Source organism: Amblyomma americanum, chromosome 8 (genome assembly GCF_052857255.1).
Source record: "Amblyomma americanum isolate KBUSLIRL-KWMA chromosome 8, ASM5285725v1, whole genome shotgun sequence".
NCBI classification, from domain to species: Eukaryota; Metazoa; Arthropoda; class Arachnida; order Ixodida; family Ixodidae; genus Amblyomma; species Amblyomma americanum.
The window spans coordinates 126,380,354-126,396,280 of record NC_135504.1 but is presented as its reverse complement, the minus strand read 5'-3'; the positions used below and the strand labels follow the sequence as shown (position 1 = coordinate 126,396,280).

Sequence of the window (15,927 nt, the reverse complement as noted above, 5' to 3'; positions counted from 1 at the left end):
TGGAATTTCGATGAAGGCGAAATTGTAGAGGCCTGTGTACTGTGTGATGTCAGTGCACGTTAGGAAGCCCATGTGGTCGAAATTTCCGGAGCCCTTCACTACGGCGTGCTTCATAGCCTGAGTCTTTTTGGGACATTAAGCCCCCATAAACTTTTTCGTTTGTGACTGTATATCTCGATGTTCACTAGCTTCTTAAGATAGTAACTCTCAATAGTTCTACTTTTGACTACCTCCACTTACTAAAAGTAGTGGTCTGTGTGACAAGTATCTGGTTAGTATAGTGACTTCGTGAATTCTCCGACCTTTCTCTTAAGAGTGTATGCCATCCAGCCGTGTTGCAAGTGGTGGACTCGATAGGCCTGTCATTCTACGTCTGTCGGCTCGCGGTGGCACAGGGCTACGATACCCTGCTGTGTCGCTAAGGAAGACACACCCAAAGGCGGTAAAACTCCCTTGGATGTCCCATGGGCGTCCAAAACGTCCACAGGACGTCGAAGGGAGTTTCAGGGCTTATTGGGCACACACATCAAGTGCAGGAGATTGAGTTCAGCGTTTGATGTAGGCGCGACTGCCTGAGCAAGCACAAAGCGGTGGATTCGATTTCCACCACTTGTTGCGAATCCCATCCCGCTAAGCGGCTAATCAGAGGTCAGCAGCTGGCATCGACTCACCTCTTGCCGTACTTGGTAAGTAAGGTAGTAGAATGCCAGGTTTGTATAGTCATAGGAAAAGATGAGACGTCAAACTTTCAATGCCCTCTCTTAATAAAAAGCGTTTGCAACCCATGAACCAAAGTTCAGAGAAATTATTCAAGCACTTCACTCTTGTTTAGGGCGCCTTGCAGCACGTACAAAACTTTCTCTGGAGGTGGCGGGACGCTCGTCACACAGATGGGGACATAAAGGCGCCGTCTGAAACAAAAAACACATCATACAGGAAAATAACGGGTGTATTAGAGTCAAACCCACTGGTAACAGGCGCATAGCTAACGCTAACTTAATAATAAGTTTATACTGAAACCTCGGGCGGTGCTGCCGTAAAAAAAAAAACTGACAAGATGGTTGCGGGCGTGTAACGCGAATATTTGAGCGTTACTTCTGGTTCGAAAGCAAAGAACTTTTTAAAAATACGCCCGGATGGTATATACTGACCCCGCAGCGTCTTAGCGCGCTGCCAAGTTCGTCGAGTTAGCCACCGCCGCTGACGCTCCCGTCAAAGCATAAAAAAGTTGGGCTGAGGCTTAGCTAAAGTGTTAAGCCTGGGTATCTCGAAGCGAAAAGCTTCGTGGCGATGCTCGTGGTTTAGCTTAAGGTTTCATACACAGGGTTACAATTTGAAGTCTAGAGTCTGACGGAAACCCGTCTGGTCGGGATGGTACATGACGAAAGAAGAAGGCGCCGACCAAAAGAAAAGATGGGATGACGTTTCGGCTCCCCCACGGGAGCCTTGTTCACAGGGTTACAATTTGGGTATACCTTTCTAGCTTTTCCAAAACGTGTTGTCTTAGGTATACAAAGCTTGTACAATCGTTATACAAGGCTATTAAAATCTCCAACTCCCACGCTACCACTTCTGGGTATTCTCCTCCTTCCATAGCGAAAGGTCAGACGACGGAGGCAGCGCGCGGTGGCTACGACGGCTGCGGGAGCAGCGACCACATGTGCTCCGCGTGACGTCACTCGGTTTCGCGCATGCGTAGCTGTGGCAAATCTGTAGTGTGGCTCACGCGAAGCCCGGTGTTGACGATCCTATATAGTGAAGCTTTTCGCTTCAATACGCCGTGCCGTGTGGCGCGCTGTCAACGTATGTGCCGCGGACGGCGCCGACGCTGACGGCGCAAAACTGAGGAACAAGTTAAGAACAGCTAACGCTCTATTATGCACTAGGGCAATGGTGTTGTGTTAGCTTACGAGCCTACAGCACCGGCCACCCGTTTCCCCCCTCCGTCATGAGCCGCCGTTTTAAAGTAAATATTCTAAACGCAGCGAGGATTGTCGCGAGAGGTGAGGACAAAGCCTGCGCTTCGCACGCTTCGAACGCCGTCCGAGGCTTTGAGCCTAATGGGTTATGGTTCTTTGAACCGCACCGTCGCACGGCACAACCAAAGGCTTCAAGAGGCTTTGAAGAGAGTTTCCCACCGTTGCAAAGAACCCAACACCTTTCCGACACGAACACGGTCGAGTGTTCAAGTCGGCTCCCACTTAAAGTTAACTGCTTCCAAAACGCATTCGCTGCTTGACTATAGGTAGTCTTTCTTTTCCGTTTTCATGAAAGAAAGTAAAGCCGACGCGGAGCGCATCAATAGGTGCCGCACTTAGCCAGCAGTGCATACGAAACTGCGTTCCCGGAGGTACGGAGTCCTTTTGGTCTGGTTCAGACGGACCTTAGGCTCCTCCCACTTGCCCATATACATTTTGATGTACACTGTTATTTGAGGAAATTCGGCGAGAGCACGTCACTAAATAGTACAGCTCCGCCCGAATACCGACGGTTCTGAACGGTGCCGAAGGCAGAAGTCTCGGCCGAGCCTCGAACGCTTCCAGACTGGCTTCGAGATGTGTTCTCTTCTCGATGCGAAACTTGTCGCCCTGCTAGAGAAGTGCAATCAGGCACAAGCAGGAGGCCCCTGGAGCGTGGACAGACGCATTATAGCCGTAGGATAGCCATAGGATAGTCGTATGAACATGGTAGACGAAGACCTGTAGCTGGCAACATTTTTGCAGCATTGTAGAAAATGCTCGGACGAGTTGTTTCAGAACATCCAGCGGTGCGCCCACTACGACCTGCAGTTCACATAGCTATCTCTTAGCTCGACGTCCAAACTGTGGACCCTTGTGAAAACGGAGTAGCCGGAGGGGTTCCGCGCTCAACGAAGACACCTACAGACTTAGCGCGAGTCGAGTGGAGCCTGTAGAAGCCTCAGCCACAGCTCCAAACTTGGGCACATACAGGATGTTTCACCTAAGACTTTCCACAATTTTAAAAATAGGATTTTTGAGTTTTGAAGAGCACTTTTTCGGCATAGCATTGCCAGCGGTGTAGTACATATATATCGGAATACAGCAGAGAAGTGCTGACAGTCTCTTTAACTAAGTTAACTTTCAACTATCATCGTTAGGCTCTTTAATTATTTAGAGGCGTGTAGCCCACCGTAGAAGTAATATACATATCAGTTTTTAGAATTTCGAAAACGTGGTTACCCTCGGCGCTGTGTCCCAACAAATTTTGGCTACATCGCGCCAAAACACATGCTCTTTAGAGAGCTTGCAGGCAAAGCAACCTCTCCAGTGCACGTAACTCGTCGAAATAGCGAAATTTTGTTGGGCCACAGCGCTGAGCATAACCGCGTTTTCGAAATTTTAAGAAATTATGTAGATATTACTAGCGGTGGGCAACACGCGTTTTAACAATTAAGGAGCCTACCAGTAATAGTTAAAAAGATAGCTATTCAGTATTAGTTAACTGCCCCACTAGTTAGCACTTCTTAGCTGTATTATGATGTACTACACCCCTGAAAAATGCTGTTCCGAAAAAAGCGTTCTTCTAACTTAAAAAGACTAATTTTAAAAATTGTGGAAAATCTTAGGTGAAACACCTTGTATATCGTCAGTGTTGATGTAGTCACTCTGTTGTTCTGCGAACTACATGGGTGCGGCAAGCCCGTAAAGTTGTTCTAAGCGCCTTTAAAACCTCAAGAAATGTTCTGTTCACCTGTCATTTCCAAAGCTAGTGCAGTCAAAACAAGGATGCCAAAACATTTAAGTATATAGCAAATTCAACTAGTCTACAGCTAGAGCGAGTTGATGGGCTAGTTGGATCTGCATAGTGAATATACAGTGCAAGACAAAAGACAAGGGACTGAAATAGTTAGACACACACGGGCGCTAACTATCAACTGAACATTATTTTGGAGGCACAAGCAATATGTACTCGAAGAGGAACATCGAGGAAGGGCTGCGTGGTACCCGGAATTAAGAGTAGTCATGTCAGTGAATAAAATATGAGTTACGAATAATGAAAACGTTAAAAGCGATAAAAGAAATAAAAGCGATGAAAATCGATAAACTGAGCCGTGAGGTGCAAATGACCGTCATGCAAACTACAAAAAGCAAAAAAATGAAATGCAGTGCTTGAAAATGGCCAAAAGGGGCTATAAAAATGAAAGAGAAACTGAGTTTTTCATAAAACTCTTCATAAGAAAGGTCAAACATCACGAGGCACTGGTGACGGCCCTCACAACGCATGCCCAGCCGCACCCAGGAGTTTCAACTCTTTCTTGGACAAAAGCAAAGAAGGTGCGCTTATACACACTGCTCCTTGGCGTGTCGAATTTCGAGGGCTTCGATTACCTCCCTGGTTTAATACGATCTCGTCCTTACCCGATAATGGCACATTCTTCGAATGCTGGCGTGAAAGTTTACTTTCACATTTCTTGCAGTGCTTGGCAAGATTCCCGAAAATGGAAATGTTATTGACTTTGTTTGCACATATTCTTGAAGCCTCATATTTATGCACCTCCCAGTTCGACCTACTGTTACGTTTCGCCTACGACGCGCGGTATAGCCGGCGCGGATGCAACGGACGCTGGGGCTTCGTTCAAAGTGGCGGTCATTTTGGGCCCGTTCAGTGCTGCCGTAACGCCTCCCGCCAAGCGCGTCCAGGCAGGTTTCAATGCCACGTGTCGTCGTGTGTGCGTGTGTGTGTGTGTGCATGTTGGTGCCCACGCTTGTCAAAGCGCGGCAGCCGGGGAGAGGAGCTCCCCAACTGGGAGGCGAGGAGGTCTGACCGGCGCCGGCCCGGCGGACGCGCACGTCACGTCTGAACATGTCTGAGCGTCGCCGTATCGGGAGCCTCATCCAGAGCCGTTCCTTCTTGCCCTCGACTCCGAGGGTATAAAAGCCGCTGTCCCGGACGCCAAAGAGAGACTTCGATTTCTTCCTTCGAGTAACGTGGTCGCCCTGACCGGCTGCTCTTTTGCGATGCCAGAATAAACAAGTTGTTCTGTTGCCAGTCGACTCATCCTTTGCCGGGACCTTCGGATGTTTCCAGCTTTGCCCCAGGCCGCCAGGCCAACGCTACCCTTGGGGCTTGCAACCCATTTGCAACACTACGTATCTTTTCCCGCAAGACAAGGGCACTGAATAGATTACACCGATGGCACAAGAAAAAAAAAACAAGGATTGCTGTGCGTCTGCTCTCGATTAATCTGTTGACTGTTTACTTTCGAATAGAGGAAGAAAGCTTGTTAGGCGCTGAAAAAAAAACGCGTCTTTTTTTCAAACTATGGCTGACTAAGTGCAGGTACAGGCGTGCCTCGTTAATACGAACACTTTGGTTCCTGAGCAATATTGTCCATAAAGCGAGTTGTCAGTAATAACGAATCACGAAGAAAAAAATATTTCGAAAAAATAACACGCCATGATTAGAGTCTGCTTGTGCGCGCAGTGGTGGTCAGTGAAGATGAAATTAGGCACAGTTTTTGGAGCCCGAAGGTCATTACCCTGGTCGCCATTAGGCTCGAAATAATGTGGTGCAACATCATGCGCATAGTGATCGATGTGTGATACGCTTCATGGCATATCATGGCTAGATGACAACTGTTAACTTTCCCCACGACTCAGTCGACTGGCAGCTGCTATGTAGCACAAACAGCTGGGAAGTTTCTTCGCACCCATTCACGCAATACGGCAAACGGTAATGGACGCCGACTTCGCAACGTTGCACTGTATAAAGCATAAAACCTGGAAAGAAAAGGACCTCAAGCAGTGAATCTGAAATTTTCCACTGCATTACTCTGGTGTTCTGCATTCGGAATGTAGAAATTGGGGTTTGGGGTAGTAGAGATTATTTTCTCATTGCTGTCCATGTTAATTCGACAAAAATATATGGGTCCCAATGGGTTATGTGCATACTCCCTCTGTTCATTGTCCGGACAGCGAGTGGCCATATTAACGAGGCGTAAATGTATTGTAAAAGTTTGGTGCCCAAAAAAGTTGTCCATAATTCGAGTCGTCATATTAACGGGGGTCGTATTAACGAGGCACGACTGTATAGATAACACGACAACTTTCCTGCGACCGTTCCCATTGCGAGCCGATGAATTTTCTCGTTCGCTTTTCTTAATTTTGCTGCCGAGACCAATAGGTTGAGATGCAGCCCGCTACAGGAAGACGCTGTGCTTGTTTGTAAAAGCTATCTTGAAACCCATGATTACCGCATTTTTAATGGGCGTTGCGAATTTAGACGCTGACAATGCCTCGCTTTATTGCGTGGTCAGACGAAAAGGGGAGGAGTGGATTTTTACCTCTGGAATCATAGGACCATCAGGAATTAAGGTTTGGCGGGAAAATGAAGCCGCAGATCCAGAAATCTCATAGAGTTATGTTCCGGATTTTCAGATCTCAAAGAGGGTGGATGCATACATTGTCCGAATAGGGAGAATGCTTCGGGAGCTACTGTTTTGAAAGCTTCTTTGCTGCATTTTAAAAGGACGAGATAGCCATCGACAAACCGAAAGATTTTCGCAACGCACGTGCTACGAATTCTGTTGTGAAGCAACCTGTCATAGTGCGCGAGGAAAAGTTCGCTAGAAACGAGCTGCACGAGACACTATACAAACAAATCCTATATTTTGTATTCCTATATTCCTATTTTCTTATATTCGAGGATAAATCCTGAAAGGACATTCGGATATCATCAGGAAGTGCAGAAAAACTACCGCGGACGCATCCCTCACATTTCCTTCTGGCCGCACTTTCTGTATCCAAGGGAGGGCCGTAGGAAGTCCCGGAGGCTCTTCATAGGCCTTATTAAGGACATATTGGTTATATTGGTCAAATGATGGTAATTTTCCCTGAGCATTTTTATAGGCTCACGAGAGAAACCTTGCTCGGCACACGTTAAAAATATTCGCAAAGTCTAATTTACAATTTCTGCGATTTAGACGTGATGAAAGATATGAGTACAGCTGATTACAATATATGGTGTAGTTCCCATTTATACGCGGGTGAATCTAAATAGCATCACACGCTGTCACAGCGAACATGTCGAACAAGCATATGTGAAACACAGTTCAGGCTACAGAAAAGCTACAAACCAGAAGCCATGCAGCACGAACACATTGAGCATACATCGACAGAATAAAGAATTTCCACGACTTTATGCACTCCAAATGTAAGACCCTCCTTTTGGAGCCAGTGACCCGTGCAAGTTAGGCAATATTATTTCATTCTGTTATGAATCTTTGATAACACAAACAAGAAATGAAAATGAGCGGACCACGTTGCAAATCTATTAGAAAAAAAAAACGTGTCCACTCTGCTGTTTGCCGCGAACATTACATAAGCGAGCGTAATATTACGTGATTCAAGTAAATGTGCGTAACATCATACCGACGAGATATCCACAGGATAACGTGTCAGCACATTTCTACAGAAAGATTATGCACATCAAGTTAGAGTCCTTAATATCGCCCAAACGGGACGGTCCACTGTATAACGTGTTAGGACATCGAAAACGCGGACTTCCCATCGACATCCATCGCAAGTACTTAAATGTATTTTCGCAAGCACAAGGTACTAAAGTGATGTGGTTTGGCGACGTAATAAGGATATCTAGCTATGATTCGGATATCCCTTGGACCTAATGTTGTCACTTTGTGTTGCACTTTTCAGTGGACACCTCAACCGCGACGTGAGGGAAGGGATGAGGGAGGCAGTGAAAGAAGGGTTAAGAAACAAACAAGCACCGCAGTGGAGGGTTCCGAAATAATTTATCCGTCTGGTATTCATTAGTGCACTTTTATTATACATCGCACGACACAGAAAAGCGCCTCTGGCGCTTCGCCTCCATCAGAACGGGGCTAGCGCGGCCAATATTTGGTCCCGCGTTCTCGTACCCAGCATCCGAACGCCGTAGGACTTAAGCCACCATTTATTCGGCATCGTCGGCGACGACACGCCTTCCCACAAATTTAACTCAACGTCCTTCCCGTGTCCGTGCGCAGGAGGAGGGGTAGCGATGGAGGAGGACACATCCCCGGTCAGCCCATCACTGGCGCCCTAGGGTTGCTCAGTATCAGGGCGGCGCACACGAACGCGCCGAAGGCCAGCGTGAGGGCCACCATGGGCACGGCCTTCTCGATGCCTTCCTGCGAGAAGTCGGGCACCCAGCTGCGCGTCGGCAGAAAGCGGTCCTTCCAGGAGGGCCTCGCGGCGGCGACTGCCGGCAGCTTGGGCGGCGGCATGTGGATCCTGCCCTCTTCCTCGGACGTCTCCAGCTCGGGCAGGTCCCGCACCGAGTGGGTGTGCGCCTGTTTGCGGTGCACAACACGGCCTCCGTGGGGGAGGCGGCCGGTGACGCCCGTCGAGTCCTCGGAGCGGGCCACGCGGATCACCTTCTTTGGCCGGTTGCCGCCGGGCGAGGCTGGAGAGCGGTCGCGGTTCTCCGAAGGACCGCGCTCTTCCATCAGCAGTTCCATCGTCGAGCAGCTGCGTTGGGATCGCGGCCGAGGTAGCCGAGGGACGAGTGCGGCTGAATTACGGTGATGGTGATGATGATGATGATGTCCCCAGGCTTTGGGCTGGTCAAGCTGCCTGCGAGCAGCTTTTTTCTCGCCGTCCTCCCATCCAAATGTACGATGGCAAATAAAGATTATTATAATAATGATAGTGATGAACCCTGATGTTTCGTCCCCTTAATTTTTCTCCTCTTCGCCGCCAAAAGCGGAGACAGTTAACGTTCTACCGTGCTTCAAGCCATCATATTTTTCCCATGGTATTTATTGCAGTGGAAGGCATGTATGTACGAGAACTTATTTGCAGACCTAGATATAAATCAGGAAGCGGCACCAAACAGCACTCACACAAAACACCTTACAGTGAAGACACTTTTTTTAGGACTTGCCATGAGGAATAAGATGGCCTATACCAGTATACTATAAAAGGTCGTAGATTCTATTGGGGGCGTGCGCACACATGCAGACGCATACGCTCAAGGGATGCAAGGCTGAGCAAGTGGCAAAAGGGTGGTACCAGCCTGCTTTGCAGTAAGTTCAGTCACAGGCATATCTGCAGTCTGGAAAAAAATTGAATTTTGACGTAACAATAATAGACCCGCCGCGGTGGCTCAGTGGTTAGGGCGCTCGACTACTGATCCGGAGTTCCCGGGTTCGAACCCGACCGCGGCGGCTGCGTTTTTATGGAGGAAAAACGCTACAGCGCCCGTGTGCTGTGCGATGTCAGTGCACGTTAAAGATCCCCAGGTGGTCGAAATTATTCCGGAGCCCTCCACTACGGCATCTAATTCTTCCTTTCTTCTTTCACTCCCTCTCTTATCCCTTCCCTTACGGCGCGGTTCAGGTGTCCAACGATATATGAGACAGATACTGCGCCATTTCCTTTCCCCAAAAAACCAATTATTATCATTATTAACAATAATAATTGGTTTTGGGGGAAAGGAAATGACGCAGTATCTGTCTCATATATCGTTGTACACCTGAGCTGCGCCGTAAGGGAAGGGATAAAGGAGGGAGTGAAAGAAGAAAGGAATAGGTGCCGTAATGGAGGGCTCCAGAATGATTTCGACCACCTGGAGATCTTTAACGTGCACTGACATCGCACAGCACACGGGCGCCTTAGCGTTTTGCCTCCATAAAAACGCAGCTGCAGCCGCCGCGGTCGGGTTCGAACCCGGGAACTCCATATCAGTAGCCGAGCGCCCTAACCACTGAGCCACCGCGGCGGGTGAATTTTGACGAGACAAACTCACAATGGCGTCCCGTCATCAACAAGAAGAGTAAAAAAGGCTAAGGTCAAACGAATTCCTCTGCCAGGAGTACCATGACCAGCTAATCGTAGTTAATCCTACTACGCGTGCCGTAGAAATCTTAGAGTCCCTGGCGCAACGGTAGCAGGGAACAACATGGTACAACTTTTGCGCCCCCTTCCCCGCAAATACTGGGGGGGGGGGGGGGGGGGCACTTCCCTTCTTGCAATGTTCTGCTCTTGCCCGCCATCTGTTTGCTTTTGGGAACGCATGTAGTGCGACAGAAATACGAGGAACAGCAGATGAACGGGACAAGCGGTTGTCCCGTTCATCTGCTGTCCCTCGTCTTTTCGCTCTGCGCACGCTTATGCTGCTTAGTGTAGCTGACGGTTTAGTACTTTGTGTTTGTTTTTAATTTTGAGTAATTTTAGGTCCCCGCCGCGGTGACTCAGTGGTTAGGGCGCTCGACTACTGAACCCGCGTTCGAACCCGACCGCGGCGGCCGCGTTTAGATGGAGGCTAAACGCAAAGGCATCCGTATGCTGCGCGATGTCAGTGCACGTTAAAGATCCCCAGGTGGTCGAAATTATTACGGAGCCCTCCACTACGGCACCTCTTTCTTCCTTTCTTCTTTCACTCCCTCCTTTATCCCTACCCTTACAGCGCGGTTCGGTAGGTGTCCGCCGATATGTGAGACAGATACTGCGCCATTTCCTTTCCCCCAAAACGAATTATTATTAGTAGTAATAATTTTAGGCGCTGCTGGTTAATTGATGTCCCTGAAATTTGTGTTTCTTTTGTCTCCTCCTGTCATACCCTCATATGAGGTTGCTATGTGCAAAAGTAAAAAGAAATGAACATGTCAATATGGGAGAGAAGTGCAGAGGGAAAACCATTTTATTCGAGAGCACAGACCAAGCGCTCAGTTCGATTTCAAGAGGCCTAGGCTCTATCTAGGCTTGTTTGAATTTCGCGCGCTTTGGTCACTGCGTGAAGCAAAGCGGTGCGGCGGTGCTTTTGCAATGGTCGTTGAAATGAAAATATCTGAATGTCATATTTCTGTTATATTTTGTCTATATATACCTTTGTAAATTACTTTATTCTTCAGCCATAGCAAATGCTATCGTGCCATCCAAGTCAATCCAAGCAACGGTAGCATGGCGCGCGCAAATCTCTCTTCCCGGTCGTAGCGGGAGCTCATCTGTGTTTTTACACGATACGTAGTTTCGTTGTTAATATCGTGAGCAGGCTTCTCTAGTTTTCGAGTCAGGCTAAAATGCCCATGGCTGTCGAGGGCAAGTTAACCGAGGTCAAGTACACGAGGCCAGAATGCGCTTTTTGCGATATGAGCGAGCGCTTCACGCTCCCTGCGCGCACCTTCAACCGGCAATATGCCTCTTTCTACTGCGCCCGGTACAATGCCGTGCGATCCGTTCTCGAAGAACGTGCAAAGGAAAAATGGGGTAAGTATGGTCTTTGATTTTATTTTTCAAGTTGCTTTATAAATTTAATCCGCCGGGCTGTTGAGCTGTGGTAATTGCGGAATCGTGCGGTCCTGGGAAGCTTGGAGCACAATCGCGTTACAGTGATGAAAACACAAGTGGCTATCGTGCAGTTTGTTCGCATGTGCGATGCGAAAGCAAAATTGAACGCAACAAGCACGGATCAGTGTATGGCAATTAGCTTGGTACACTGCCAGGTCTTCCAACTGTTGGACACCGCTCACGTAAAGGAACTCGTAAAGGATTCATTAGGAAGAGTTTCGATAATGTGGAATCCAAAATATGTCACAGTGACCTCAGAACGAAAAAAAATAAGACATTAGCTTGTTTATCACACTGCCAGCATTGTTTTTTTCCTTTTATGACTTAATGCGGGTGTTTGAGTGTTTTAGCACAGCGCGATGCGCATTCTACTGCCATGATCCTCATACACAGAGACCCAAACGCGCCTGGACAGTGGCAGGTGCGCGGCCGCACCTGCCCCTTCGGGGTCATTTTTGCCTGCACATTTTGTGGCTGGAGGTAACCGCATGTCAAGATGCTCTATAATGTGTACCAGTTAATAGTGAGAACACTCGAAGTTCACTTCAATGAACGTCTTGCAAGTCTACCTTCTTGAGAGTGCATGCAGCCAATTAGTTTTCGTCTTTGTTTGAACCAAAAGGGCGTCATTTTTCAATATGTATTTCTCTTTTTTTTTTTGTGCAGGGAAGTTGAAAGTTCCACTAACAAGCTTGTGTGACCTCGTTGAAGACAAGAGGTCAATAGTTGTAGGCACACTGTTCAAGATCATGGAACTTCAACCGAGCATCTTAAAGGAAATCAGCGAAGAGGTGAGGAGTATATTGCAGGCTTCAGTTGTCAATGCTTAGTGATTGGTTATCATTGCTTGTTACACCTGTTTCTTCCAGCTTAATGGTCGATTTGATCTTTGGCTCCATAGATAACTTAAAAGAGGTCCATCTGGGAAGTGTTTTGCACTGAAAAAGGCGAAAGTATAGAATGGACTTTCTGTATATTGCCATGTGGTTTTTGAAATGAGGAAGTTGAAATGTCTCGCATGCTCTGTGCGGTGCGTCGGCCTCATCAAGCCTTCTCACTGGCTCTTTGTCAGCACACGCAACATCATCATGATGTTAAATAAACATGATTCTGATTCTGACTCTGCTTTTGCTCTTGGAGTATGGCTTGTTGAAGAACCATCTTCCTGCCTTCCATGACATATTTTTGGTAGAGGTGGACGTCTCTAGTGATGGTGGTTCAATATCTGGTTGAAAATTTGCAGGATGTGCATGGGACAAGCCTTTGTGCTAATAATAAACTGTGGTGTGAGATGGAAGCGCAACCTACTGTGGGCTTCCCTTCCATTTCGAGCATGGGCTGCGTCACTTGCAGACATGGCTGATTCTAGAAACAGAGTAGTGAGGATGTTGTGGTTTACATAAACTGTTGCTTTTCATTTGTGTGAATACTACCTTTGGTAGAATTTTCAAACATGTCAGGCAAAAGAAGTTTCTTAGTGTCTGTTTTTGTTTGCAGCTGGAACATTGCGATCGAGATGCTCGATCGTGGTGGAACGTGTTAGCTGATGTTAACAGAATAATATGTATTGGGTTGAAAGAAATGTCAGAAACACGCTACTGAGGTTTGTAACTCACCCCACATGGTAACCCTGTGGGGTGTGTTACCACACATTGGTTCACATTGAGATTGCTTTTGCAAACTGTGTTTAACACCCACTTCAGTTTAATTGTTTAACCTCTGCTTTATTTAAAGGTATGACACGGACTTTTTTGTGGAACTAGTACCTGCTCCTGGATTCTTGTGTTTGCAGCATTGCGACTAATTTCTAGCACACATTCAGCTCTGTATTCTTTTTAATTATTCTTTCTTGACCAGCACCATGTAGCACCCCAGCCTCAGCGCAGCCACTTCACAGACAATGCAGATTCACTTGTTCTTGAAGACGACAAGCAGCGGCTTGCCCTGTCTGGGAGTATTGACGTTCACACCCATGTCACAGGTCAGCAATCTATCACTTCTTTGGTGTCATTGCTCATTAATCTATTCATTTATACATGCATCTGGTTTGCAAGGTGAAAAGACAAAAAAATCTTGTCAGTGTTGGTGAAAAAACCTGAAATTAATGAAGTATAGGCACTAAATATTTGCTTGAGCGTTTTATTCTTCTTAGTGATGCATAAAACATTACTATGCATGGATCACCCCGTGGCATTTACCTGTAACTGGTAAATAACTTATTAGTATTGAATTTTTTTCTCTCATGCAGTCAATTTCAGTTTGAACAGCCGAACAGAGGCTGCGACACGAGTGTCTAGTATAGGTCACATGAGACACGAAAAAGCTGTGATATAATCTTTGTTCCACGATCTTAATTCACCACCACGCTTAAGCTAACCTCTCTCAAGAGCTGGAATGTTAAAGAATCAAGAAGCAGTGCTTTAAGTCACCAATTTGTTGTCACAGCCATCATTTGGCTGTTCGAATGAAAGTTGAATCAGCATGAGAGAAGAAATATTAATTATTATAAATTATTTAGCTATCGTAGGTGAATGTCACGCAGTGACTCATGTGTATTCTAATGTCTTGTGCATATTTTAAAGAAAACAGGCAGCCATCATTTTTTTTTTGCACTACTTTAACAAAATTTTTAACATGGCTTAAGAAAAGTGTTCTTGACAAGACATTATTATACAATAACATAAGCTTGTGCCACATTCTACAGGTTTGAGCAGCCTTGGCCCACAGATTTCACACAACTTCCACATGTACATTTGTTGTTTTCTTTGACTGGGTTTTCTACGTCGAATACTTTTTAAGTGCTAATAATTGGTTGATAGTTCGTAAATGGCAGTCTTTGTTAGCTTTTTGATATGGTTCAGTGGCCCACACCTTATAAGAAGTGCATAAATATTAACCACATGAGTAAATTTAATTGTAAAAATGAAAGCAAATAGCCAAAAACAGCTGTAGTCGGCTATGAGGCAACCATATTCCCACTGAAACATCCATGTATTTTTGATCTTTTACTCAAAGAATTAATTTTGTTTTTTATTCAGTCTCAACTGAATGCTGCTTTAGTGAATGTGTTATGCATAGCTTTCTAAGCCTGCACTGTGTGTTTTTTCTCTGTTTTATAGATTGTGGGTGTCTGTCCAGTTTCTTACTTGAGCGAAATTATTTCACACAAGGGTGGGAAATATCGTCAGGAAATAACTGTGGAAAAACTTTTAGGTTGCTTCCTCAGTTCCTGTCTTTGTGTTAAAGAAGAAGAAAAACCCTCACAGGCTCTTTTTATTGACTTTTCGTTTATGAGCCAAGAAATGCATTAATCCAAGCAGCATACTGTTTTGCAAGCATGCTTGGGGCCTAATTTCCACTCTATGTAATGTTAACGTTCACGCAATTTGCATAGTAAATCTGCAGACAGTTTAGCAGGTTTTTTTTGTACTGCACTGTGTTAGTACTCTGTTTTCACAATGAAATAACAATTCAATTCAAAGCAAGAACTACTGTAGTTGGATCCGGCTATGCATAACCGTAGTTTCGGTTGTCACTGCTGTTTGGAGCAAGTGACATTTGCCTTTTCTCCTTACGCTAGTATAGCGTGAAGAGGCTATTTTCGTGCTCACGTGCATTCCTCAGTCTTTAGCAAATCGTTTTCACTTTTTCATGTGAAGCTGGGAAAAGAAACTGTGTTTTGCACCCATGTTCGCATCATTTTTAATGCCATTGAATTGGTGGTTTATCAACTCAACAGCCAGCTGAGCACTTGCAATGGTCCTTGAGCCAGTAGCTTACCAGGTTAATGAAGTGGCTCAGATGACTGTCAAAATGTTGAAGGCCTTCAAACGACAGCAGTGCGCGTCCACAAGCGCAGTGTGCTCATAGCCATGTGCTGCTAAGCTACAGTCAAAGGAGTATGGCCTAAAAAACGAGTGATTAAACTTATAAAGGCAACCTGTGTTGCAGAAGCAAATAGTAGCCCGGCTATAAAATCACTGCAGTGGGCACACTTCCGGTGTTGACAGGCTCACACAAGGCACTGACATCTATGTCCTTAGTTGTCCACATGTTTAAAAACGTTGTGTCTTAAAGGTAAATAAATAGACATGCCAAAGGACATTTTGCTTGTTGCGTCTTTAGGTTTACTGCTTTTTGCTTTGGTTTTTGAACATTCAGAACCATTGCTGGCAGTGCTAGTGCCATGAGTGTTTGATGTAGAGTTCTTATTGGGGACCCAATTTACCAGGCGATCATGACACTACTCCACCAAGCTTGTTTGAGTAGCTTGAACGCCCTGTTCTGCATTGTCAGTATAGTAGAAATTTCTATGACATTGGTATTAGACATTTTAAATTTGTTGTGAGTCTGTCTTGCACTCTGTTCTCTGTACTCACCGATATGAATGAAGAACAGATTCAAATAAGTATAGTTTTCACCTTTCGACCGTAGAGGGGAAAAGAAGTAATAATTTCTAGTCATGCGTTGACTAATGTTGCACAATCGACACGACATGCGCAACGTGTAGCATCAGCTCTTGTTAACAACAGCATACTGTTTTTTTTTTGTCTATATTTACCATCAAAATTTGTTGTTGGCATTTCAGAAGCTTGTTTCACACATTCGGCTGACACAA

General features: G+C 46.0%; 2 protein-coding genes across 2 annotated transcripts in view; one reads left to right on the top strand and one right to left on the bottom strand.

Moving 5' to 3' along the window:
- Positions 1 to 7,785: 7,785 nt before the first annotated feature.
- On the bottom strand, positions 7,786 to 8,677 carry LOC144100686 (uncharacterized). The gene has a single exon (XM_077633542.1). The coding sequence runs from the start codon at positions 8,477 to 8,479 to the stop codon at positions 8,042 to 8,044; it is 438 nt and encodes a 145-aa protein (XP_077489668.1). The 5' UTR covers positions 8,480 to 8,677; the 3' UTR covers positions 7,786 to 8,041.
- A 2,232-nt stretch (positions 8,678 to 10,909) lies between these two features.
- Positions 10,910 to 15,927, top strand: part of PolD2 (DNA polymerase delta subunit 2) — a 28,073-nt gene continuing 23,055 nt past the window's right edge. The window contains exons 1-3 of the mRNA XM_077635339.1: positions 10,910 to 11,228; positions 11,976 to 12,100; positions 13,167 to 13,290. Of these exons, the coding sequence (XP_077491465.1) occupies positions 11,042 to 11,228; positions 11,976 to 12,100; positions 13,167 to 13,290 (436 nt within the window). The 5' untranslated portion in view covers positions 10,910 to 11,041. The remainder of the gene's footprint in view (positions 11,229 to 11,975; positions 12,101 to 13,166; positions 13,291 to 15,927) is intronic.

Bases quoted from the DNA above. Each gene is read 5' to 3' on its own strand.
- LOC144100686 (XM_077633542.1), bottom strand. From the start codon at position 8,479: ATGGAACTGCTGATGGAAGAGCGCGGTCCTTCGGAGAACCGCGACCGC.